The sequence below is a fragment of the Hylobates moloch genome, unplaced genomic scaffold (assembly GCF_009828535.3).
Source record: "Hylobates moloch isolate HMO894 unplaced genomic scaffold, HMol_V3 SCAFFOLD_2, whole genome shotgun sequence".
In the NCBI taxonomy this organism is placed as follows: Eukaryota; Metazoa; Chordata; class Mammalia; order Primates; family Hylobatidae; genus Hylobates; species Hylobates moloch.
Genome location: NW_026652277.1, coordinates 167,948,953 through 167,975,592, shown reverse-complemented (window position 1 = coordinate 167,975,592; position 26,640 = coordinate 167,948,953). Strand labels below are relative to the sequence as shown.

At 42.0% G+C, this 26,640-nt stretch overlaps 2 protein-coding genes and 2 non-coding genes across 5 annotated transcripts in view; 3 read left to right on the top strand and 1 right to left on the bottom strand.

Annotated features, from left to right (window-relative positions):
• TCP1 (t-complex 1) overlaps positions 1 to 9,670 on the top strand; it is an 11,727-nt gene extending 2,057 nt beyond the window's left edge. Inside the window, exons 4-12 of the mRNA XM_032161800.2 lie at positions 1,919 to 2,016; positions 2,418 to 2,528; positions 3,056 to 3,237; positions 4,134 to 4,260; positions 7,065 to 7,240; positions 7,618 to 7,741; positions 8,089 to 8,281; positions 8,384 to 8,547; positions 8,919 to 9,670. Coding sequence (XP_032017691.1) covers positions 1,919 to 2,016; positions 2,418 to 2,528; positions 3,056 to 3,237; positions 4,134 to 4,260; positions 7,065 to 7,240; positions 7,618 to 7,741; positions 8,089 to 8,281; positions 8,384 to 8,547; positions 8,919 to 9,135 — 1,392 coding nt within the window. The 3' untranslated portion in view covers positions 9,136 to 9,670. The remainder of the gene's footprint in view (positions 1 to 1,918; positions 2,017 to 2,417; positions 2,529 to 3,055; positions 3,238 to 4,133; positions 4,261 to 7,064; positions 7,241 to 7,617; positions 7,742 to 8,088; positions 8,282 to 8,383; positions 8,548 to 8,918) is intronic.
• LOC116477697 (small nucleolar RNA SNORA29) lies at positions 2,183 to 2,322 on the top strand. The gene has a single exon (XR_004250602.1). It is a non-coding gene; the product is annotated as a small nucleolar RNA SNORA29 (small nucleolar RNA).
• Positions 7,803 to 7,934, top strand: LOC116477687 (small nucleolar RNA SNORA20). Its single transcript, XR_004250596.1, has one exon. It is a non-coding gene; the product is annotated as a small nucleolar RNA SNORA20 (small nucleolar RNA).
• On the bottom strand, positions 9,304 to 26,640 carry ACAT2 (acetyl-CoA acetyltransferase 2). 2 transcript variants are annotated; one of them, XM_032161813.2, is made up of 9 exons: positions 26,484 to 26,640; positions 25,578 to 25,712; positions 21,158 to 21,339; positions 19,718 to 19,835; positions 12,859 to 13,002; positions 11,897 to 12,019; positions 10,706 to 10,860; positions 9,875 to 9,985; positions 9,304 to 9,516 (listed from the first exon to the last, which is right to left on the bottom strand). In XM_032161813.2, exons 1-9 carry the CDS (start codon positions 26,536 to 26,538, stop codon positions 9,346 to 9,348), a joined length of 1,194 nt encoding a protein of 397 aa, XP_032017704.1. In that variant the 5' UTR covers positions 26,539 to 26,640; the 3' UTR covers positions 9,304 to 9,345. The 2 variants fall into 2 exon arrangements, with proteins under 2 accessions (XP_032017704.1, XP_032017713.1); XM_032161822.3 differs by lacking the exon at positions 26,484 to 26,640 and adding an exon at positions 25,853 to 26,115.

The following is a 26,640-nucleotide window of genomic DNA, read 5'->3' as shown; positions in this document are numbered from 1 at the left end:
ACAAAAGAAGTTACACATTTAAGAGGGGAAATAAGCTTCTTAGGTACAGATTCAGAAACAAAATTTATAAGTTGACAGTTACAGCTAGTTTGTACAGTTTAAGTAGGAAAGAATTTGAGTTCATTTAACATAGCCTCATTGTTTTAAATGTTGGTATTCACAAGTTTTGAGGGCGTATTTTTCCCTTTATGGCAGTATTCAGACATCACACAGATTTTTTTATGGTCTCTCAAAAGTCTTGTTTCCTCCCCCATCACCCCTTGAGACTTGGAAAGCTCTAAACTTTTCTGATTATGTGGAGGATAAAATGTTACCAATTTGGGGGAGAAACAATGTTTTTATATTATTAGTTTTTTAAGAGACCATCTGTAGCACAGGCTGCAGTGCTGCAGTGCTGTCATATCTTACTGCAGCCTGGAACTCCTGGGCTCAAGCAATCCTCCCGCCTTAGCCTCCCAGAGTGCTTGGGATTGCAGGCATATGCCACTATAACCAACTAATTAAAAACTTTTTTTTTTTTTTTTGTAGAGACAGGGTCTCTCTATGTTGCCCAGGCTGGTCTTGAACTCCTGGCCTCAAGTGATCCTCCCTTCTTGGCCTCTGTAGTGCTGGGATTACAAGCATGAGCTGCACTCAGCCTGTTTTATTTTTTAAATCCTGACAGGTAATCTCAGGAATTCAAAATGGGAGTGCGAGAAATTAATAAATACATCATGATATGACAGTGTGATCTTATCGAGTCAGTAAATGTGATATACAGTATAAACTCTTCATAGATCATCCAGCATGCTGGTATAGTAGAAACAATATTGTTTGGTGAGAAAGATGTTAATTCTGGAGAAACGAGATAGTTTGTGGGGAAAATGTATTTCTAGATTAAACTTCAGCCATGCGGCCGGGCATGGTGGCTCAGCCTGTAATCCCAGCACTTTGGGAGGCCGAGGCGGGCAGATCACTTGAGGTCAGGAGTTCGAGACCAGCCTGTCAACACAGTGAAACCCCGCCTCTACTGAAAATACAAAAATTAGCGAGATGTGGTGGTGCGCGCCTGTAGTCCCAGCTACTCCGGAGGCTGAGGCAGGAGAATCGCTTGAACCTCAGAGGTGGAGGTTGCAGTGAGCTGAGATCGCAACACTGCCTGGGCGTCAAAGCAAGACCCTATCTGCAAAAAAATAAAAAAAAAATAAAAAAATAAAAAAATAAACTTCAGCCATGAAAGAATGGAACCTACTCCTAAAATATGAATATCATCTTTGTCTAACTTAACGATAATGTGGTTTAACAAATGTAGTTTTCCTCCCATAAGAAGCTGACAAGACTTTAAGTCTTTTTACTTTAAAAATGCTTCTTAGTGTTTTATCAACTTAAAAAAACTTTTTTAAATAAAATAATAGCCTAATATATGTCATATGAATAGTCACACTTGGTTTAGCTTCTGTTGAGCACTGTCTCTAAAGGTAATAGATGTGTTGTCTTTTACGGTTGTATTGCTGAACTAGTTTCTTAGAACATTTTTCTGGCTCCTACCCAGTTTTGGCCATTTGCATTTATAATACAATAAGACCTCACTGAACATCCACAATGGATTCATGGAAACTGACTTTAAGAGGAAAGATGATGTATAAAAAAACAAGTGTTCCTTCCCCCATCAGCGTTACAATAAACAACTATATTTGAGAAATTGCTGTTCATTGTTTTGCTTAAAGTGGCAGTTTCCAAGAATTTATGAGTAACATTGAGGACTTAGAGTGTTTTGTAGCGTTCTTCTCCCTTCACCCCCCAGGTTTCTAATAACCAGTTAATTCATTTCACCACTACCATTTTGGTTAATAATATATGGCCATTTTAGTGTCATTTCATATGTATTGCACATGTTGAATATCCGGCATACTCAGTTCAGTGAATGTTTTCTTAACAGGTTATTATTGCAGCAGAACTCCTAAAAAATGCAGATGAATTAGTCAAACAGAAAATTCATCCCACATCAGTTATTAGTGGCTATCGACTTGCTTGCAAGTAAGATTGTTTGCATTCAGAGAAATTTTTTTTGATGTAATAGTTGTAAACTGTGTTGTCTTAACGTTTTGATTAACAACTAAATTTTAATTTGAAAACCTTCAATTTAAATGTTTTAGCGTTTAAGTAGTAATATTTGAAGTTAAAAACTTGGACCAGTATCTTTTTTCCCATTTGACTACCACATTTTCTCCTAATAATAGATTTTAGTGGCTATGCTTATGGGATAGATTAAACTTGCCATGATCTGAAGAGGGAGGGTTTTTTCATATCCTCCTCCTATATGAAATGGCTGAACAGATATTATTACTTCTGACATTTTGGCTTTGTGTTAAGCATGATGAATGCAGAGTTTGAGTAGTGACTTTATAAGCGTTTTTCTCCCCCACACTTTTAAACAGGGAAGCAGTGCGTTATATCAATGAAAACCTAATTGTTAACACAGATGAACTGGGAAGAGATTGCCTGATTAATGCTGCTAAGACATCCATGTCTTCCAAAATCATTGGAATGTATCCTTGTGGTTGTCAGATAAAATTTGGGCTTTTTAAAGCATAAGACTTTGAGATGGGCATGGTGGTGTGTGCCTGTAGTCCCAGCTACGAAGGAGGCTGAGGCAGGAGGATTAATTGAACCCAGGAGTTCCAGTCCAATATGGGCAACATAGCAAGACCCTGTCTCGGGAGGGGGTGTGTGTATGTGTGCGCGTGCGCGCGCGTGTAGTAGCAGCAATATCAATTTTGTGCAATAAAATTTTGAATAACCAATTTTATGCAAATTGATATCAATAGAGAGGAGTAATGCTGTATTGAAATTAACTGTTGCCCTCCCTGCTTTTTTAGGGTGAAAAGGTAATAAAAAGCATGTCTAAAAGTGATATGAATTGCAGATAGTGATAATGTAACATTTTGGTGACATAAGTAATGCTTGCTTCTTTAATAGATTACTAAAAGGAAGTCCCTTCAAATTACCCTTGATTTTTCACGTGTGTACCCTTTGTCCATTCCAAACCTGTTACTGTCCTTAACTTTTGGCTTAGAAATGGTGATTTCTTTGCTAACATGGTAGTAGATGCTGTACTTGCTATTAAATACACAGACATAAGAGGCCAGCCACGCTATCCAGTCAATTCTGTTAATCTTTTGAAAGCTCATGGGAGAAGTCAAATGGAGAGTATGCTCATCAGTGGCTATGCACTCAACTGTGTGGTGGGATCCCAGGGTAAGGTTTGGGATTTGGTTTATAGAATGAGATTGCTATGGATTAAAACTAGCTTTTTTTTTGGCTGGGCGCGGTGGCTTGTGCCTGTAATCCCAGCACTTTGGGAGGCCGAGGCAGGTGGATCATGAGGTCAGGAGTTTGAGAGCAGCCTGTCCAATATGGTGAAACCCCATCTCTACTAAAAAATACAAAAATTAGCTGGGAATGGTGGCACCCGCCTATAGTCCCAGCTACTCGGGAGGCTGAGGCAGGAGAATCACTTGAACCTGGGAGGCGGAGATTGCAGTGAGCCAAGATCACACCACTGCACTCCAGCCTGGGCCACAGAGTGAGACTCTGTCTCAAAAAAAAAACTTTTTGTGGCTTATGTGCAGTACATCTTTTTGTAATTTAAAGCACATACAACATGTTAGAAGGAATGTGAATTAAAAGAAATTACGTGCATTTAATGCCATAAAATTTTTCTAAGATAAAATGTAATGAATTACAGTCTAAATTTGTGTGTTTACATACAATCGATTACAGGTATTCTTTATTATGCTTTTAAGGATAAATGTATTAACTTAGTCTTATGTTCAGTTGTAGACATGCCCAAGAGAATTGTAAATGCAAAAATTGCCTTGACTCTAGCCTGCAAAAAAACAAAAATGAAGCTTGGTGTAAACTTTTTTTGTGGATTATATGCAATACATCTTTTTGTAATTTAAAGCACATACAATATGTTAGAAGGAATGTGAATTAAAAGAAATTACATGCATTTAATGCCATAAAATTTTTCTAAGATAAAATAATGAATTATAGTCTAAATTTGTGTGTTTACATACAATCGATTATAGGTACTCTTTATTATGCTTTTAAGGATAGATGTATTAACTTAGTCTTATGTTCAATTGTAGGCATGCCCAAGAGAATCGTAAATGCAAAAATTGCTTGCCTTGACTTTAGCCTGCAAAAAACAAAAATGAAGCTTGGTGTACAGGTGGTCATTACAGACCCTGAAAAACTGGACCAAATTAGACAGAGGTATGTTGAGAGATTATTTTTGGCCTTTTGAGTGTGAGTGTCTTGGAGGACTTTAACATTTTTAGCCAAGTCAAACTATTTTACTTCCAGAAAAATTAGCCTGGTGGTGTTTTTAGAGGGATTTGGGGTTATACAACCTATATGAAAATTGGCCTTTTTGTGGAATTTTGATTGTATGAGTCTATTAATATTAAAGATATAAAAGACAGGAATCTAATTTCCTCAAAGCAGTACAGAACTCAGCAGTACGGTATTGACTGTAGCCTACGGTTTGCTAGATACTGGAGGTACAGGTGATATTAGTGGTTGGCATGCCAGAAGAGCTAATGGTGGAGGTAGTGTGACCACTGCTATAGATTTGACTGCCTGACAGTCACTTAAAACAATTGTTTAGGCTGGGCACAGTGGCTCATGCCTCTAATCGCAACACTTTGAGAGGCTGAGGTGGCAAGAATCTGAAGTCCAGGAGGTCAAGGCTGCAGTGAGCTGTGATTGTACCACTGCACTCCAACCTGGGTGACAGTGAGACCCTGTCTCAAAAAAAAAAAACAATGAATAGTTTAAACAGTAGTTAAACCAGACCTACAAGAAAGCTTTGCCAAGAGTAAGAAATGTGCTGTCATCTTTTAAGTCAATCTGCACGGGTATTCTTTTTTCCTTTCTTCCATCAAAGCCAGTCCCTCTACAGTAAGCGTTCTAGAGTCTGTTTCCTTCTGCTCTAGAGCCTTGTCTTTGATTCTTCTTTCATACCTGCATCTTCAACTAATTATGCTCTTTCCTGGATTCTTCGTGTGGCTCTTTTGTCCTTCAAGCTTCTTCATACATCCTTGTGCTGTAGGTACTCCCTATCCTACATCTTTACAGGCAGATGTCATGAGTGATTTACTACACAAAACTTTTCTGGTGCTTTTCTTCTCATCCTTTTTCAGCCCTGTTCTCCATTTGAGGGACTGCATGTTAAGGTCTCTAGTGTGAAATTCGGAAGACATTTTCAGCCTTCCTCTTACTTGACCTTTAGCAACCCTTTGATTATGTCCTTCTTGAAATGCTTTCGGGCATGGAAGGCTTTGTGATGCTGCTTTGTCTGGACCATCTCATAATACTCTCCAGGATAGCCCATTTGTTCCCATGACTTCATGTATTATCTCTCCATGCCAGAGACTCTTTCAGCTGTTTCTCTGAGCTCCAAACACACATACCTCTATCTAATAGAATGCTTTTCAAGCATCTCAAAGTGAACATGTCTAAAGCTGAACTTGTGATAATACCGCAAATTTGCTTTTGACCATTTTAGTGATGGGGACTCCTCCATACAGGCAGAAAACTAGGAAATGTCCTTAACTCCTTTTTACCAACACCTTTTCTCCTAATCTGTCGCCAAGACCGCTTGATTTCTACCTCCAAATTAAATTTACCTACTTTTCATTTTCTTGCCTAGACTGTTGTAGAAACACACCCAAGCTAGTAGTCTCTTAGACAAGCTTTTCTTTCTTCTTCAATCTAAATTATATTCTGTTGTAACTTCCTGTATTTTGTCTTCCTGCGGCTTACTACAGTTTTTACCATGAGTTTATATAACTGTGTAGCACACAGTACTTGTTCAGTAGACAAGCTGCTTTTGAGGTTGATCTGTAATTCATTTTACTTTAAAAATTCTTCGAATGATCTATTCACATGTCTTCACTTATATTGACTCTTCAAATCTGTATCTCCCATAGTTTGTGGTTTCCATGATGTAAGTGACTACCTCCTGGGAGCTTCACCTGAGTAACAACAGAGACTTCAAACTTAATCTTGTCCTAAACTGAACTCTGATTTCCCATCCTGCCCCCAAAACTGTTGCTATTTATTTTACTCCAGGACTCACCCAAGCCATAAAATTTGACTTTTCTGTTTAGGTTGTCTTTCAGCTTATATCTCATGTTACTATCTTGTCTTCAGCTATTCAGTGCAATTTCCACATTGATATCAGGGAATCCTTTTGAAAACACAGATAATATACTAGTCTTGCTTAAAGATATTAAGCTTCTTTAGTATCTAGACTGTTTGGTGTATCCTGCAAGGTTTTTCACTTTTCTGGTTCTACCTTCTTTTGTGCTTTCAACTCTGGACTCCTGTTTTTTTTTGTTTGTTTGTGAGACAGAGTTTTGGTCTTATTGCCCAGGCTGGAGTGCAGTGGCGTGATCTCAGCTCACTGCGACCTCCGTCTCCCGGGTTTAAGTGGTTCTCCTGCCTCAGTCTCCTGAGTATCTGGGATTACAGGTGCCCATCATCAGGCCCGACTAATTTTTTGTATTTTTTGTAGAGACGGTTTCACCGTGTTGGCCAGGCTGGTCTCGAACTCCTGACCTCAGGTGATCTGCCCGCCTCAGCCTCCCACAGTGCTGGGATTACAGGCATGAGCCACTGCGCTTGGCCTGGACTTCTCTTTATTGTTCACCTCCTAGGCTAAATTTATGTCTTTTATGTGCCTGTAATCTCTGCATACCACTTTAGTGACACTTGCCCTGGAATGTGATTAGTAATCCCTCTCCCCACTAGATCCTTGAAGGCAGGACCTGTGTTCCCTGTTTAACCATAGTTCTCAATTGGTAATTCAAATTTGGGTTGGGGAGAGCTAAGTGGTAATTTTTAATTCCTTCAAATTTTCCATGAATTGGACTAATTTAAATTCTGGTCAGAGATAACAAAGGTTAATACAATTTGATCTATGATTATCTTGTGATAAATACTTAATGGAAGTTAAAGCTAAATTGTTTTTAAAAATCACAGAAGGTAACTCAGGTTACAAAAATACTTTGCAGAGAATCAGATATCACCAAGGAGAGAATTCAGAAGATCCTGGCAACAGGTGCCAATGTTATTCTAACCACTGGTGGAATTGATGATATGTGTCTGAAGTATTTTGTGGAGGCTGGCGCTATGGCAGTTAGAAGAGTTTTAAAAAGGGACCTTAAACGCATTGCTAAAGCTTCTGGAGGTATGTCTTGTGCTGGCTGTCACATAAAATACTTTTATTATACCTGACCCCATCAAAGGTCTTTTTACATTGGAATATTGACAGAAAACAGCTTCGAAAACATTCATATTCTCTTAATGCTTTGTGCTACCAACACATTTATAGAGCCATTTTTCATGTAACTGGAGAAATTGATTAAGTTTGTTGGAAATTCATGAACTGAATTTGTTCATTTCTAAAATGACAGTTCCATCTTAGGATAAAAGGAGTTACTGTGTGCTGCCTAACTAAATTCTAAACTTGTAATATAGCACTTTTATCACAAATGCTACTGAGTCCAAGGATATTAAAATCATGAAAGAGCAATATTCACAGATCCTTTGTAACTCTCTTAATAGCAACTATTCTGTCAACCCTGGCCAATTTGGAAGGTGAAGAAACTTTTGAAGCTGCAATGTTGGGACAGGCAGAAGAAGTGGTACAGGAGAGAATTTGTGATGATGAGCTGATCTTAATCAAAAAGTAAGAGCTACTTTCTAAAATTGTAAAGTTATACCGATTTTGTTAAGTAAAAGCAGGTTTTCTTCCCATTTATTTGCTGCTTGTAGTCTCACAGTGATATGAGCAGTTATACGCATGGGATAAAATAACATTGGGCCACTGTAAATTGAGATGAAGTAACCATTTTCATCTCTTCTGCATGGACTAGACATTGTTTCTGTATAGTATAAATATCCTGTGTAAGCAGGACTTAAGGGAACTTTATGTAGACGTATTTTATTAAAATGCCATTTTTTTGAGAAATTGATGGTCTTGGCAAAAATTTAAAAAGAATGCTGTTACAAGAATTTCACTTTTGTTTTTAACAGTACTAAGGCTCGTACATCTGCATCGATTATCTTACGTGGGGCAAATGATTTCATGTGTGATGAGATGGAGCGCTCTTTACATGATGCACTTTGTGTAGTGAAGAGGGTTTTGGAGTCAAAATCTGTGGTTCCCGGTGGGGGTGCTGTAGAAGCAGCCCTTTCCATATACCTTGAAAACTATGCAACCAGCATGGTAAGAACAGTTATTTCTTGTCTTAGAGGCCTGAGAGCAGTAGCTGTGGACCTTAATTTTTTTTCCCTTTTGTGAAGTCACCTAATTGTCTTCTTTTCCTAGGGGTCTCGGGAACAGCTTGCTATTGCAGAGTTTGCAAGATCACTTCTTGTTATTCCCAATACACTAGCAGTTAATGCTGCCCAGGACTCCACAGATCTGGTTGCAAAATTAAGAGCTTTTCATAATGAGGCTCAGGTTAACCCAGAACGTAAAAATCTAAAATGGTAAGCATACAATTTCCCGCTTTTTGTTAACCTCTGCAAAACAGGTTGCATTAAAAAGGATAGTAGTCAGTTTACATGTCAGCAAACATAAGTAACAGACTTGTCAAATACTTAACATGAAAAACTTCACAGCAAGCATTTGTTGTTCAGTCACTGTAATTCAAGAGACAATGATTAATTATTAGCACTGGTGTGCCTTAGTTAACAATTCTGATTGCTAATCTCTCCCTGCTTCTTTGGGTAGAAAGACTACCTACAAGATCTCTAGTCTGACTTAAAAATCAAGCTTAATATTTGAGTGAAATGCTGGAGTTAATAGGCCACCTAATTAAGTTGTAAGCGGCCATTTAATAGTTCTTTCTTAATTGCAGGATTGGTCTTGATTTGAGCAATGGTAAACCTCGAGACAACAAACAAGCAGGGGTGTTTGAACCAACCATAGTTAAAGTTAAGAGTTTGAAATTTGCAACAGAAGCTGCAATTACCATTCTTCGAATTGATGATCTTATTAAATTACATCCAGAAAGTAAAGATGATAAACATGGAAGTTATGAAGATGCTGTTCACTCTGGAGCCCTTAATGATTGATCTGATGTCTCTTTTATTTATAACAATGTTAAATGCAATTGTCTTGTACCTTGAGTTGAGTATTATGCATTAAAGTACAAGCTGTAAACTTGGGTTTTTGTGATGTAGGAAATGGCTCCCATCTGTACTTTGGTCCTCTGATTTCACATATTACAACCTAGTACTTTATTAGTTTAAAAAGAAATTGAAGTTGTTCAAAGTTTAAGCAATTCATCCTCTCTGAACACACATTGCTATTCCCATCCCACCCCCAATGCACAGGGCTGCAACACCACGACTTCCGCCCGTTCTCTCCAGTGCGTGTAACAGGGTCACAAGAATTCGACAGCCAGATGCTCCAAGAGGGTGGCCCAAGGCTATAGCCCCTCCTTCAATGTTGACCTAAGGGGGAGAAAAGATTTAGATTGTTTATTCTTCTGTGGACACAGTTTAAAATCTTCTCTTTTTCCTCTTAATGTATCAGCATGCTACCCTTTCAAACTCAAATTTTCATTTTAACTGCTTAGGAATAAATTTACACCTTTGTGAAAATTCATCCCTGCCTATCTTACCTCGTTCCTTTTATGCCAAGTAAGCTAATGTCTTTTTTTTTTTTTTTAATACCATGGGAAGTAATGAACTCAGTCCTAGTAACTAGTATTTCTTTATTACCCACATGGCCAACACCTGGAAGATACTATCTTAAAATTGGATTGTGAAATTCACTGGTAAGCTCTCAGGGTTACTTGTGCATCTTTACCTTCTCTGGGTTTAATCCAAGTTCTTTAACTATTGCAACAGAGAGGGCTGCAAAGGCTTCATTGATTTCAAATATGTCAACATCCTCCAGTGACCAACCTGCTTTTGTAACCTAGAGGAAAGATACATAGAAAAGAGGTTAAACTTGGGTGGAAAGGCTAAAGTTAAACCATTCTTTGTTAACATAAATATGAAATATGCTGCATGATACTGATAACTGCTACTTTGGTTTGTTCTTAGGTTAATACAGTGACACTCTCACACATTTTTGCCTTAGTAACATCCATTCCATCCAAAAGGTTAAGGATGTGATCTAAAAGATCCCTTAGAAATTCTAAATTGTCTTAAATTTTGAACCAGTAGCATCTGTTATGTGTTCCTAAGGGGAATGTAACAATCAGTTCCCCTAAAAAGCATGTGATCTAAATGCTCTCACTGGCTGGGGGTAGTGGCTCACACCTGAAATGTCAACACTTGGGGAGCCTAAGGCAAGAGGATCAATTGAACTCAGGAGTTCAAAACCAGCCTGGGCAACACAGACCTTGTCTCTACAAAATGAAGAAGGCATGGCAGTGCACCTGTAGTTCCGAGGTAACTTGGGAGGCTGAGGCAGGAGGAATATTTGAGCCTAGGAGTTTTGATGCTGCAGTGAGCTATGATGGTGCCACTAAACTCCAGCCTGGACAACAGAGCAAGACCTTGTCTCAAAAACAGAAATAAATGCTCTTGGTTACTCTTCTGGTAGTGAAAGACTAGAGATAACTACATGAATAAGCTCATTTAAGGCTAACAGGAAGACAAATTTCATAAAAGGTCATAAGGTTATACTCACAGCTTGCTTTATGGCTGGAATTGGTCCTATTCCCATAATGGAAGGCTCCACACCCACTTGGGACCAGGAAACTATCCGTGCTAAAGGTGTAAGCCCACGTTTATCAGCTTCTGACTTTTTCATAAGAACCACAGCTGCAGCACCATCATTCATTCCTGTAAAATATGAGTGACTTAATTTCTATAGTGCTTATTAACCTCAGTTACATATCTGTGGCTTCTTTGCCACCTGAAGACATGAGTTAAATTTGATTTTAACCTGTTGGCTAAGGCATTTACTACAATTCAACAGACTTTACAGTATACATGGAAATTATGTTTGGCAATATATTGACCACAAAACTTTCCAACTAGAGAAAGTGGTAGGATTACAGTAGTCAGGGCTGGGCATGGTGGCTCACGCCTGTAATCCCAGCACTTTGGGAGGTGGAGGAGGGTGGATCACCTGAGGTCTGGAGTTTGAGACCAGCCTGACCAATAGGGTGAAACTCATCTCTACTTAAAACAGAAAAATTAGCTGGTGTGGTGGCGTGTGCCTGTAGTCCCAGCCACTCAGGAGGCTGAGACAGGAGAATTGCTTGAACCTGGGAGGCGGACGTTGCAGTGAGCCAAGATTGCACCACTGTACTCCAGCCTGGGCGACAGAGTAAGGTTCCGTCTCAAAAAAGAAAAAAAAAGATTACAGCAGTTGGGGAGGGGAGATCTCTGACAGGAAATGGAAGAATAAGCCTGGGCCTCACAAAGAGGTATTGGGAGTTTCTGGTACTGGAAAAATACAAAGGTAGATAAACTGAAGTTCCCTAATTTACTTCTTCATTTGTATGTCTAGTTGGGATGTCAAGAAACCAAATTAATTCTTTCAGTATAGGTTAAGTCAATGATCAAATACAGAGAAATGACATGTTTCCTTAAACTGTTTTAAGAATAATTTTGTATATAAATGAGTTGGGTGTGGTGGCTCATGCCTGTAGTCCCCCAGCTACTTGGGAGGTTAAGGCAGGGGGCTCACTTGATCCCAGGAGTTTGAGGCTGCGAGTGAGCAATGATCATATCGCTGCACTCCAACCTGGCTGGCAGAGTGAGTCCCTGTCTCAAAAAATAGTACTTTTGTATATAAATAAAGAGAAAAATATTCACTTGGTAGACCTTATAGAACATAGTATTCCCCCAGATGTCCTTCAGAAAATCTAACCTGAAGCATTGGCTGGGGTGACTGTTCCCGTTCCATCGGTAAGAAAGCAAGGCTTTAGCTTGGATATGGTTTCTATGTTGCTCCCATGGCGAGGAAACTCATCTGTTTTAACTTCAATAAGACCTAAACGAAGGAAACCCAATTACTCAAGATTAGTCCAGAGACAGAAGTAAGTGTGCTAGGAATGGTGGGTTCTCTGACATTAAACATGAGGATTCATATTCAGCAGAAAAGTTTTAATATGTGACCACTTTGATTACAACAGGAGGAAAGTACACACAAGAATTATTGTACATGAAAACAATTTATGAGTATGTCCTTATGAGACACCTGTGTTTTCCAAATCCATAGGGCTTCCTGAGGAAAGTAGCTACCAGGGGCCTGTTTGTGCCAAATTCTGCTATAGTTTGGGTCATAGTACTTGGCTGGTTACGAGTGAGTGGATCAGGGAGTCTCAAAGCCAATCGTGCACTGCTAGCAGGACATAAGAGATGTCAGTTATCAATAAGGGAGCTTGACAGGGAGCATTCTGTATTAGAAAATAGCGAGTGACCCCAAAAGATCCACCCTTTGAATGTGAAACAGAGATCACACAGAAGCAGCAAGAAGTAATGGGTGTCCACTTCTGAGGAGGTTGAGCCTATACAGGAAACAGGTCAGCTGGTGCCTTCTAACAACCATGAGCCAGTGCTCCAGCTTCTCATGAAATCTGCTGTGTGTGCACAGTGGTCATGGACACTCTGGAACAAAGAGTGCCTGAGTGCTGACATAGGTCCCATGTTACCGTGTCCTGTAAACCCAGCATACCCCCTCCCCACATTCATGTATCCAGGGCATATATTTGCAACCTGAAAAACATAACTAAGATACAATTTCTAAAGATTCCTATGTATTACTCTTTTAGATGTTACTCTTACCTATAAATAGGTTGATGTTTAATTAAACCATTATGATATACTCACCCTTTCTAGTTGACACCAAAACTGGTACAATCTCTTTGTCAAAATGGCCAGCTTTCTGTGCATTCTCTGTCCTGTTCTGGGACAGAACTGCAACCTTGTCCTGATCTTCTCTACTCACTTGCCATTTTTTGGCTACATTTTCAGCTGGGAAAAGAAAAACAGCAAAAAACTAACATTTTCATGAACTGGCATTTGATAGCTCAAGTTATCCACATTTGACCAAGCACTGACTGACCACACATGCTAGCAGGCTCATGGTGGCCTGTGCAATGCTCTGTGTGGGGTGGCCCTGCCTGCCACTGGCAGTTGGTTTGGAAATGTTGCAGTGACTTTCAGGAGTCATACTTCTCTCCTTCCCTTTCTATATAATTGTAAACTTACAGAAATTTCCTTCACCCAGTCACCATTTATATTTTCCCTCCATTTGCTTTAATATTTTCTTTCCAAACCATTTGAGAGAAAGTTGGAGATACAATGCCTTCTTACTCTTAAATTTTAATTTCAGTGTATACTTCCCCAAAACAAGGCTACTTTCTTACATAAGCACAGTTATAAAACTCAAGAAATTGGGCCAAGTGTGGTGGCTCACACCTGTAATCCCAGCATTTTGGGAGGCTGAGGTGGGAGGATCACTTGAGCCCAGGAGTTTGAGACCAGCCTGGGCACGGTGAGACTGTCTCCATTAAAAATAAATTTAGCCGGGCATGGTGTGTGTGCCATGTAGCTAGTAGTCCTAGCTGCTTGGGAGGCTGAGGCAGAAGGATCACTTAAGCCTAGGAGTTCAAGGCTGCAGTGAGCCATGATTGTGCCTCTGCACTCCAGCCTGGGTGACCCTGTCTCACAAAACAAAACAAAAATCAGGAAATTTAACATGAATCAGACACTATAATCCTTGGTCCACATTCAAATTTCACCTATTATTCCAGTAATGTCCTTCTAGCTCCTTTATTTGTTCAGTCCAGGAGCCAATAAAGCAGCATGCATTCTACAACCATCAATCTGTCTAGTTTGCTTTTATCTGTAACAGTTCTTCAGACTATGCTTCTTAAGCTTGATATTTTTGAAGAACATGGGCCAGTTCTTTTGTTAAGTGTCATCAATTTTGATTTGTCTGATGTTTCCTCAGAATTAGATTAAGATTCTGCCAAAAGGCAGGTATACCACTGAATGATAGTATGATTTTTCTCAGCGAGTCTTATTAGGACACAAATGACAATCAGTTTATCCCAGGTGATGTTATCTTTGATCACTTGGTTAAAATGGTTTGGTATTCACCAGGTTTCTAGCTTTTAAAGGTACCATTTTTTCATTTATAAGTAATCAATAATTTATCAGAGGTTCTTTTTAGATTATCAAAATATCTTCTCCATCATATTTTCACCCACTAGTTTTAGCATTCATTCATGACTTTCTAACTCCAACATTCTTTCTATTGGTAAGGTATTAATTGGCATTTTACCATAAAGAAAAGCTTTTCCTTTTCTCCCATGTATTCAGTTATTTATATCAGGATGGACTCATACATTTTCATTTTATTAAGTTATAACTCATTACTATCATTACTTACTTTGATGCTGAAATTGTTCAAAATTTGGGCAGTTATAACCCATTACTATCATTACTGACTTTGATGCTCAAATTGTTCAAAATTCCACTACAGGAAAGTGGAAGCCCCGTAGGCTGCCTCCTGTGTACTTTCGACATGTCCCCGAGCATGTCCTTAATTTTTTAGCATTTCTTCCCTAGCCTTGGAAAGGGCCATTTCTCCAAACAACCTTAGTTCCTTTTAGTGGATAAATGTATTTAGAAGATCTGGGTGTCAGGACTGCTTGTTGTTACTGGTTTGTCATTGTTTCTAGGTCTGTTCAGTAGAAACTTCCATATGTATTATTTATTTATTTATTTATTTATGTATGTATTTATTTATTTATTTTTGAGATGGAGTCTTGCTCTGTCCACCAGGCTGGAGTGCAGTGGCGCGATCTCGGCTCACTGCAAGCTCCGCCTCCCGGGTTCACGCCATTCTCCTGCCTCAGCCTCCCGAGTAGCTGGGACTATAGGCGCCCGCCAACACGCCCGGCTAATTTTTTGTATTTTTAGTAGAGACGGGGTTTCACCGTGTTAGCCAGGATGGTCTCGATCTCCTGACCTCGTGATCTGCCCGCCTCGGCCTCCCAAAGTGCTGGGATTACAGGCTTGAGCCACCGTGCCCGGCCTCATATGTATTATTTATAATTTTACATATACACACACACTCATGGTAACACCTTGAGTTCATACTGCATTTTGAGTTCCCCAAAATGCAACCTAACACCACAAGCTACATTCTTCTCCCTTTCCGTATTTGTAACTCTCTTCTACAAATGTGAGAATTGGCCAGGTTTGGTGGGTCACACCTGTAATCCCAGCACTTTGGGAGGCTGAGGTGGGAGGATCCCTTGAGCTCAGGAGTTTGAGGCCAGCCTGGGCAACATGGTGAAACCCCATTTCTACAAAAAATACAAAAAATTAGCCAGGCATGGTGGTGCGTACCTGTGGTCCCAGCTACTCAGGAGGCTGAGGTGGGGATTGCAGTGAGCCAAGATTGAGCCACTGCACTCCAATCTGGGTGACAGAGTGAGACCCGTCTCTACAAAAAAAAAAAAGAAAAAAAAAAAAGTTATTGCTTTGCTTTCTATGTCTTGTCTTTACTTACCAAGCTGTTTCTCTTTTTCTTTTTTTTTTTTGGATGATGTCTCACTATGTTGACCAGGCTGGAATGCAGCAGCTACTAACAGGCAAAATCAACCATAGTATACTATACAACTTCAAACTGCTGGTCTCAAGTGATCCTCCCACCACAGCCTCCCTAGTAGCTGGGACTACAGGCACCTGCCACTGCACACTGTAAAAGCTATTCTCTTATATATATTTCTAGAAGCTTTACAGTTTTTGCTTTTATTTTTAAATCCATGATTTATCTCAAATTAGCTTTTTATAGGGTGTGAGGTAGGGATCTAGGTTCATCTTTCCCTGTGAGTAATATGTTGTTCCAGCACCATTTGTTGAAAAGACTTTAATTTCTCCATTTCATTCCATTGATGCCTTTGTTGAAAACGAGCACAAGTCTGGGTCTATTTCTGAACTCTGTTCTCTTTCTCTGTCCTTATGCCAAAACCACACTGTCTTGTTTACCACAGCTTTATAGGTAATGTTAAAATCAGAGCATGTAAGTGCTATTTTCTAACTTCAAAATTGTTTTGGCTATTCTGAGTGCTTTGCATTTCATATAGTATTTATTTACACTATTTATCTATTTATTTATTTATTTATTTAGAGATGGAGTTTCATTCTTGTTGCCCAGGCTAGAGTGCAATGGTGCAATATCTCAGCTTACTGCAACCTCCGCCTCCCAGGTTCAAGCAAGTCTCCTGCCTTGGCCTCCAGAGTAGCTGGGACTACAGGGGCCCGCCGCCACACCTGGCTAATTTTTTGTAGTTTTAGTAGAGACGGGGTTTCACCGTGTTAGCCAGGATGGTCTCCATCTCCTGACCTCATGATCTGCCCGCCTCGGCCTCCCAAAGTGTTAGGATTACAGGCGTGAGACACCGAGCCCGGCCAGAAGCTATTCTTTTGTTGTTGTTGTTGTTGTTGTTGTTGTGTCACTATGTTACCCAGACTGGAATGCAGTAGATACTCACAGGTGCAATCATAGTAGACTATGATAGTGTTGCCCAGGCTAGACTCAAACTCTTGGACTCAAGCAATCTCCTGCCTCAGCTCTTGAGTAGGTGGGACTACAGGCACATACCACCATGCCTGGCTCCTTTAGTATTTCTTATAGTGTAGGTGTGCAGGCAATTCATTTTCCTTCATCTAAAAATCGCTCTTCACTTTCAGTCTTGTTTTTTTTTTTTTTTTTTGAGACAGAGTCTCACTCTGTTGCCCAGACTGGAGTGCAGTGGCATGATCTTTTTTTAACTTTTTTCTACAATTTGCTAAGGTGCAATTTTTCCCTTGTCCATCTTGGTCTTTGAACTTCTTTTCACACCAAATTTGGAAATTTTCTTCAGTTTTTTTCTGCCCCATTCTCTCTCTTCCTTATGTATGAGATTCCTATTCCATGCATGCTAGTCCTATTCATTTTGTCCTGCAGACCACCAAGGCTCTGTTCATTTATATTTTATTTTTTTGAGACAGAGTTTCACTCTTGTTGCCCAGGCTGGAGTGCAATGGCGTGATCTCAGCTCAACGCAACCTCCGCCTCCCAGGTTCAAGCGATTCTCCTGCTTCAGCCTCCCAAGTAGCTGGGATTACAGGCATGCGCCACCAGCCTGGCTAATTTTGTATTTTTAGTAGAGACAGAGTTTCTCCATGTTGGTCAGGTGGGTCTCGAACTCCCAACCTCAGATGATCTGCCTGCATTGGCCTCCCAAAGCGCTGGGATTACAGGCGTGAGCCACTGCACCTGGCCTATTTTTTAATTTAATTTAATTTTTTGAGACAGAGTTTTGCTTGTCACCCAGGCTGGAGCGCAATGGTGCAATCTTAGCTTGCTGCAACCTCCACCTCCTGGGTTCAAGCTATTCTTCTGCCTCAGCCTCCCAAGTAGTTGGGATTACAGGCACGGGCCACCACATCCAGCTAATTTTTGTATTTTTAGTAGAGACAGGGTTTCACCACCTTGGCCAGGCTGGTCTTGAACTCCTGACCTCAGATGATCTACCCGACTTGGCCTCCCAAATTGCTGGGATTACAGGTGTGAGCTACCGTGCCTGGTCTGTTCATTTATTCTCCATTATTTTTCTCTGTGTTCTTCAGGTTGGGTATATGATCTATCTTCAAACTTCCTGACTCTTTTTCTTCTGTCTCCAAGATGCTGTTAAGGCCATTCAGAATTTTTTTTTTTTTTTTTTTAGAGATGAGGTCTAACTATGTTGCTCAGCCTAGTCTCAAACTCCCAGCCTCAAGCAATCCTCCCGCCTCAGCCTCCCAAGGTGCTGGGATTACAGGTGTGAGCCACCATGCCCAGCCCCATCCCAGTGAATTCTTAATTTCAGATTGTGTACTTTGCAAGTTCTAGAATTTCTATTTGGTTCTTGTTTGTATTTTTTCCTTTTACTCCTGAGATGTCCACATCTATTCCTCCATGAAGATTATATTTTCCTTTGTATCTTTAAACATCTGTAAAGTACAGCCTTTAAGATCCTTGTCTGATAATTCTAGTCTTGCAGGGTCTGTTGACTGTTGTGGTTTTTTTTCCACCCTGGTTGTAAGCTATATTTTCCTAATTCTTTGTGTACCTAGAAAGTTCTTATTGCATGCTGCACATTATAGTTGCTACATAGTTGGACATATGGATTTTATTATCTTTAGAGAATATATTGAGTTTTGTTTCCACAAGCCGTCAAAATACTGGCCCTTGATCCTTTTGAGGCTTGTTTTTTTTTTTTTTTGTTTGGGTCTAGAGTAGCTTTTACTCTGTGGCTTTGGCCCTACCCCTAGTAAGGTTTCCACTCGCTTGTCCAGAACTTTTATCTCCTAGTAATACATAAAATCTCCGGTTCACCTCTCCCTTGCAGCTCCTTTCTACTAGGCCTTGTAAGCTATTATCTACAAGCTTAGTATTTGATCAAAGACTTAAGGGGACCCTTTTGCAGATTTCTGGAGCTCTTTTTTTCTTCTCCCCCTTATTCTGCCCCACAAACTCCAGCCATCTCAGAAGCCCCAAATTCTCTGCTTCTTCAGATCACTGAGACCACTGTTTCCAGCTTAGGCTCTGCCTCTCCATAACACAGTTTGGGAAGTGCCTCAGGTAGAGACAGTGACAGTTGGGTTTTCCCTTCTCTCAAGGACCTCAGTCTTACATGAGTATTAGTCAAAACCTGACATATATAAAACAGTGGCTTTATATATTTTCACAAGTTTTATGCTTGTTTATAGTAGGAAGTCTAATCTTTGTCAATTACTCCATCATGACCTGAGGCTTTTTTCTTTTTTTCTAAAGAAGAGCAATTTATTTTCTTACAGTTCTGGAGGCTGGAAGAGTACAATTCAATCCACAGTACACCTTGGAAAGGGCTCGGGATCTGAATTTTTAATGACCACTTCTAGTTATGGTTGAGGCAGTTGGTCACACAGTGTCTTCCATGGTCTGCCTGTGTTCTTATAGCCTTCTCTGTTGTGGCTCTAAGTCGAGAAGTGGTCAAGATGCCTTGAGCTTCTCATTGCTTCCCATATCCCTAAGCCCTTTCTTCCTTCCTAGCATTCATGCACACAGTTTCCTCTTGGAATCTTGTACTTTTCCCCATTAGCTTTTTCACCTATTTATATGTTACACAGAACCAGAGCCATTGCTGCATGCATTTGAGCAAGGTGCTTAACATCTCAGGGTTTGATTCTTTAACTCTAAAATGTCTATTCTGTTTCCTAAGTTTTACATGTATACTAAAGAAAAGAGTTATTTTGAATTCCCAGTTGCTTTGCCATTAAACCTAGACCACAGGACCCCTCAACATGAATGACCAACAACCCAATTGTGTAGTGCAAAAAATACAGTCAGGTACCAAAAAAACAACTGGTTTATCTCTGTTACTACCTCTGCCACACAAGCACTATTTGTGGGCCCTGTTTCTTCATTTGGTAAAATGAGGGGTTGATCCAGAAGAACTCTGACGTACTTCCCACTTCCAACATTCTCTGATAATGAAGGGTTCACGAAGAAGAGAATACTTACTTCACTTCAGTTAATCAAAGAAGAGATACAAAAATCCTTAAGACAGTCTCTGGCCATAAGGACGAAAGCACCTAAGAAGCAGATTACTATATGGTCTTTTTAACCTTTTAAAAGCTAATACAGTTTCAGCTATGTCTGCCTTACCTGTAATACCCATATGACAGTTGTGAAATGCATCTGTAAGACCATCACAGAGTATACTGTCAGTCAGTGGCATCTCACCTATCTTTACTCCTGTTCTCAAGTAAGCCAAGTGAGGAGCCTAGAATTAAAAAATAAAAATGGATTTAGGCTTAGTTGTAATTAGTCTTCTCCCCAGAATACAACTCAAAACTATCTAGTATTTCCTAAGTCTTCATCTAGGCCCCTTTGCAGCCCTTCTCCCCAGCTCCAGGTCCTCAGCCAGGCCAGGGTCTAAAGACCCCTGGAATTAGCAGACTTCATCTTTCCTATTGTTGGGAACCATTACTCTCCTACCTACCCATTTTCAATTCTCCCTCAAACCTACCCATTCTGTGTCCTGTTTCCTTAAGAATCCCATTTATTCTTTCCATCGAGGCGATTAATTATCTGTTAAATGAAGAAATCTTCTAAGGGCTTAAGTAAAGCTAACAATGTGTTACCTATTTTAATGGATGACATAATGTCTACAGTGAGAATAATCAGGCTAACTAAATGATCGGGAGGGATTTCTGAGTAGCGGCCAGTCTTAACTCTCACCAACTCAACAGCAGGTATATTAGAATGGAGTCATTGACTGGACTTAGAGTCGGAAGAGTTGTATTTGAATGCTGGCTCTGGCCTTCAGTTTCCTTACCTGTAAACTGGGAATGATATCATCTACCCTATATGGGGCTGTTGTGAACACATGTACAAAAGCACCTGGTAAAGTACTACACAGATGTCAGTGTCATCCCATCAAAATCACTGATTATTTTTGCTACCTTTAGCCTGCCTCCTCCTGAATCTCAGCAATGGCTGGGTTGAATCAGCTGCTATCTAGGGAATCTGCACCTCGGTCCCTGAGCTGCCTCAGTAGGAAGCAGGGGATATACTTTTTCTTTCAACCGCTATGCCAATTTGAGGTATGGAACTTGGTGAAACAAATCGTGCCTGACAAACCTACTGGAGAAGGGCACCACTTGGTGGTCCTCTTTTACAAGTTTTATACCCTGAAAAGGTCAAAAAAGTCTGGTCCCCAGGATCTCCTTGTCATGTGCAGGAAGGTAAGTGGCAACATCTGTCTTTTGCCTTTTACTCACAATGGGAAAGAAATTTAAAACCAAGGACATCAAGCAACTAATATTATGAATGTAATTCAGAAAATACTACACGCTTCATTAATAGTTTAGAAAAAGTATATTCGGTTCCAATCACACTGGTTGATAAACTTTTTATCAACCTGGATTTCCCACCCAAACTGAAGAATAATTCACATTCAAGTGGGGAACAAGGTTGTCATTTCTGTTTATTTGTTCACTGTTTGGTTCCAGCTCTGCTATGCATCAGTTTACTCTGTTCTGGCATAGAGATGAGTTTCTCGGTGTGAGGTCAGTGAAAGCCACCTCATCAGAGAGGCCTTACCTTGCTCATATTTTCCATGCCTCCTGCAACCACAATGCTGGAGTCTCCTATCCCTATTGACTGGGCTGCAAGGCACACAGCTTTTAGGCCTGACCCACAGATCATCTGGCAGCTCCATGCTGGAACAGGGTAGGGAATTCCTGCACCCACACTGGCTTGTCTAACAGGATTCTGCCCACAGCCTAGAAAGAGGAACACAGAGGACTCTTAGCAATCAAGGAGAAAGACAAAAGGTCACAGTGAAAGTGTGTGTAAAATTGCCAGTTGGGTTACCTGCCACTTCTGAAAGCCTACAGGTCAGGTAAGTGCCCACTGGAGGCAAAAAGGCCTGTATACACTCTCCACCTGTCACAGTCTAGCCCTTGAATATATACTGCCTTGTGCTGCTCCGTAGGTATTTCATAGATATAAGCTTTCTCCTCCATAAAGAAGTCATTAATACCTTAAGAAAGAAGTGTCATCCTCATCTTTTGATGTGGCTTAAATAGCTGGGCACGGTGGCTCATGCCTGTAATCCCAGCACTTTGGGAGGTCAAGGAGGGCAGATCACCTGAGGTAGGGAGTTTGAGACCAGCCTGACCAACATGGAGAAACTCCGTCTTTACTAAAAATACAAAATTAGCTAGGCGTGGTGGTGCATGAACGTAATCCTAGTTACTCGGGAAGCTGAGGCAGGAGAATTGCTTGAACCCGGGAAGCGGAGGTTGTGGTGAGCTGAGATCAGGCCATTACACTCCAGCCTGGGCAACAAGAGCGAAACTCCGTCTAAAAAAAAAAAAAAAAAAGGCGGGGCGGGGGGGCTTAAATAAACATTATCAAACCTATGTCCAATAAACACAGGATATAACCTAGGCATTATCAGTGTTTCTAACTAGGGCCATTTGCTCCCAAGATCATGGCTTAAGATACTTGAGAAGAAAAGGGGTTACTTAAAAAGGAAAACCTTTGATAATAAGCAGTTCTGTTCTTTTTTTTTTTTTTTTTGAGGCGGAGTCTCACTCTGTCGCCCAGGCTGGAGTGCAGTGGCGCGATCTCGGCTCACTGCAAGCTCTGCCTCCTGGGTTCACGCCATTCTCCTGCCTCAGCCTCTCCGAGTAGCTGGGACTACAGGCGCCCGCCACCACGCCCGGCTAATTTTTTTTTGTATTTTTAGTAGAGACGGGGTTTCACTGTGGTCTCGATCTCCTGACCTCGTGATCCGCCCACCTCGGCCTCCCAAAGTGCTGGGATTACAAGCGTGAGCCACCGCGCCCGGCCTCTGTTCTTGCTTAGTATTCATTAGACTATGCTTAAATGGTTATATAACAAAATATATACAAACTCAGAATTCACAAATACCTTTTTTTCTCATTCTGAGTGCTGAAACACAAATACCTTTTCATAATTCAACTATGGGACTTCCTTTAGTTGGGAAGAAATACATAATTTACTTAAAGTAGCACAGAAGAGAATAGAGTTAAAAGTTTCAAATATTCTCAATTGTCATTGTCTGTTATCAGAGTCAACGGTAAATGTTTATACAGTGGTTACTCTATTCCAAGTTTCAGATATATTCATACCTACTACTCTTCCTTGGTGAGTTTGTGGGGAAGAACTAGCAAATAAGTCATTGACAAAAACTTAGAGATCATATTCATCACAATGTTATCAATCTGGGATTAGGCTGGAAACTAAAAACGGGTAGGGTTACTTGAGACTGAAAACATATGCAGGATCATATACATATTAAAAAGACGGGCCCGGCGCGGTGCCTCAGGCTGGGAGCAGCGGCTAACGCCTGTAATTCCAGCACTTTGGGAGGCCAAGGGGGGCGCATTACTTGAGGTCAGGAGTTCGAGACCAGCCTGGCCAACATGGTGAACCCCCACTCTCTACTAAAAATACAAAAATTAGCTGGGCATGGTGGTGCATGCCTGTAATCCCAGCTACTCAGGAGGCTGAGGCAGGAGAATCGCTTGAACCTGAGAGACAGAGGTTGCAGTGAGCCGAGATCGTACAGCTGCACTCCACCAGCCTGGGCGACAGAGTGAGACCCCATCTCAAAAAAAAAAAGAAGAAATGAGGTACAGGGCTGGGCATGGCAGCTCAAGGCTGTAATCCCAGCACTTTGGGAGGCCGAAGCGGGTGGATAACTTGAGGTCAGAGGTTTGAGACCAGCCTGGCCAACATGTTGAAACCCCATCTCTACTAAAAATACAAAAATTAGCTGGGCACAGTGGCAGGCACCTGTAATCCCAGTTACTTGGGAGGCTGAGGCAGGAGAATCACTGGAACCCGGGAGGCAGAGGTTGCAGTGAGCCAAGACTGCGTCACTGCACTCCAGCCTGGGCAACAGAGTGGGACTCCATCTCAAAAAAAAAAAAAAAAAGAAGAAAGAAATGAGGTGCTAACATAATTAATAATACTAGCATTTAGCATACTATGAGCTTCATGAGAATGAGAATTTCTATCTGATCTGAACATTGCTTATCTCTAGCTGCTAAAATAGTGCCTGGCACAAAGTAGGTGCTCAATAAACATTCGTTACATGACTGTAGAAGGTTATCTGGCTTAAGGAATAGGACAGATCTAAGTTCAAGTGCTAGCTCCACTTCAAACTGTGACCCTGGTAAGTCATTTAATCTCTCAAACACTCATTTATTCATTTGTAAAATGAAGATAATAGGATATAACAGACTTGTGGGGAAGATTAAATGAGGTAATGAAAGGAAAGCATTTAGCACAGTGCTTTAAAAGCCTTAAACTTCGTAGACATGCACCGGTAGTCCCAGCTAGCTCAGAAGTTCAAGGCCATGGTGCACCATGACTGTGCCTGTGAACAGCCACTGCACTCACGCCTAGGCAACAGACAGACTCCACTTCTACAAAAAAATTTTAAAAATTGGCCAGGTGTGGTGGCCTGCTCCTGTAATCCCAGCTACTCCAGAGGCTGAGGTGGGAGGATACCATGGAGCCCAGGAGTTTGAGGTTATAGTGGGCTATGATTGATTACACCACTGCATTCCAGCCTGGATGACAGAGTAAGATCCTGTTTCTTTAAATAATAATAATAATAATAAATTAATTAATTACAAGTGTTCAAACCCAAAGAATCAGAAGATGGGGGCACTCTTAGGACTCAGCTATATTCTTCTAGGGAGTGATATGCCCCATTTGCAAGGGGCATGATGTGGCACCTATTTTCCAAGCTCAGAACTGAGCCCTAAGAGGGCAGGGAACTTACCCGTATTGTTAGAGCCATACTCCCACCACTAAGCACAGTCTGGGGCACATAGGAGGAACTGAATACATTTTTGTTGAATGAATGACACTTTGAGGTAATAAGGAGGAGCAGGCATACTTTCCTATGCATCAGGCTGGCCCTGCTTCTTATTTTTTATTTTTATTTTTTGAAACGGAGTCTCACTCTGTCGCCCAGGCTGGATGGAGTGTGGTGGCACAATCTCAGCTCACTGCAAGCTCTGCCTCCCGGGTTCACGTCATTCTCCGGTCTCAGCCTCCCAAGTAGCTGGGAATACAGGCGCACGCCACCACGCCCGGCTAATTTTTTGTATTTTCAGTAGAGACGGAGTTTCACCGAGTCAGCCAGGATGGTCTTGATCTCCTGACCTCATGATCTGCCCACCTCGGCCTCCCAAAGTGCTGGGATTACAGGCGTGAGCCACCGCGCCCGGCTGGCCCTGCTTCTTAAGAATGAAAAGGCAGTGGGCTGCCTGTAGTCCCAGCTACTCGGGAGGCTGAGGCAGGAGAATGGCGTGAACCTGGGAGGCGGAGCTTGCAGTGAGCCGAGATCATGCCACTGCACTCCAGCCTGGGCGACAGAGCGAGACTCTGCCTCAAAAAAAAAAAAAAAAAAAAAAAAGAATGAAAAAGCAGTGTAGGTCAGTGGTCTAAGTTCATTCACAAAAATCATATTAATGAAGCTAAGTCTTTTTGTTTGTTTAGAGAAAGGGTCTCACTCTGTCACCCAGAATGGAGTGCAGTGACACAATCACTGCAGCCTCAAACTCCTGGGCTCAAGTGATCCTCCCACCTCAGCCTCTCCAGTAGCTGGGAGGCACAGGCCATCATACCTGGCTATTTTATTTTTTGTAGAGACGGGGTCTTGCTTTGTTGCCCAGGCTAGTCTCAAACTTCTGGCCTCAAGTGATACTTCCTCCTCTGCCTCCCAAAGTGCTGGAATTACAGGCAGGAGCCACCCTGCCTGGCCAAGAAGCTGAGTCTCAAGCTGGATAGAAGCTACTGACAGGGCTGGAAGAAGGGGGCCACAGGAGGAATCTTAACAGAGGGAACTCTGAGCAAAAGCATGGAGGCAAGAACTTGAGTGAGTAAGAGAGTGTGTGAGTGTGTGTGAGTGTGTGTGTGTGTTTATGGGCTGTTTCTAATAAGCCTGACTTCTCCTGGAATCACTGAGAGTTACCTGCTGCCAAAACATGTCCAAAGATGACCTCAGACACATCTTCCGGAGCCACCGTGGCCCTCTTCAAGACTTCTTTTATGACAGTGGAGCCCAGGTCCTGGACAGGAACAGCAGCTAAGGCACCATTGAAGGAACCTACAATAGAAAGGCGGAGAGCGTGGACATCACAAGCCTGCGGGTAATGCAGAAACCACCCACGAGCAGTGGGGCCTCATGACCCTGTTCGGCAAGGCCACCGCGAGGAGGCAGTGCCCTCTCCTCCCACACGTTCCTACACCTGCTGGTCTGAGTCAAGGTCAAGGTGGGTGCGACTCGCAGCGGCCAAGGGCCGGACAGGCGACTTCCAGAACGGCCTAGGGACGCCGCTGTAGCCTTTCTATTTCCCCAAATCCGAAGGACTGGATGCGGCCCCATGCTTCCCAAACAAAAGGAACCGGCGGGTCAAGGGCGTTGAAAACCATGCGGCACGAAGGAGACGAAGTCACGACTTCCAGCCATTGTGTGACAGCCCGAGCCCAGCCCAAAGCCGGGCTCAGACCACCCAGCAGTTCCGCCCCTGCCGCAGGCATTACTGATGGCGCCTCCCGGAGCCGGCCAATCAGGGGCCCCGGAGGAGAACGCCTCCCTAAGCCAACCAATGGAAGAGGCAGGCCACGCGATGGCTCTATCCCGGGAGCCAATCTGAGCACGAGGGACGGAGTGCGCACATCGGAAGAGGGGGTGGGGCTGTAGCGCCAGGTCAGGGAACGCGGGAGGCGCGGGGTTCCAGGGATCCCGCGGGTCCCCATGGCTTGGCCTGACCGGCTTCCTCCACATACGCCCCTCTCCTACACAAGTCCGGCCCTCGGCGCTCCTGACGAAGCAGCAGACGCCTCGGACTCTGCGCGGGGCCCGCCGGCCACTCACCTATGATGGTCCGCGCCGCCGAGACGATGACCACGGGATCTGAGCCTGCATTCATCTTGCCCACCACCGCTTCTCCTGCCGCCGTCTACCCTGCGCTGCCTGCAAACTAGGCAAAGCTCCTCCTCGCAGCCCACGTGCCGCGCCGCGGGCGGGACCT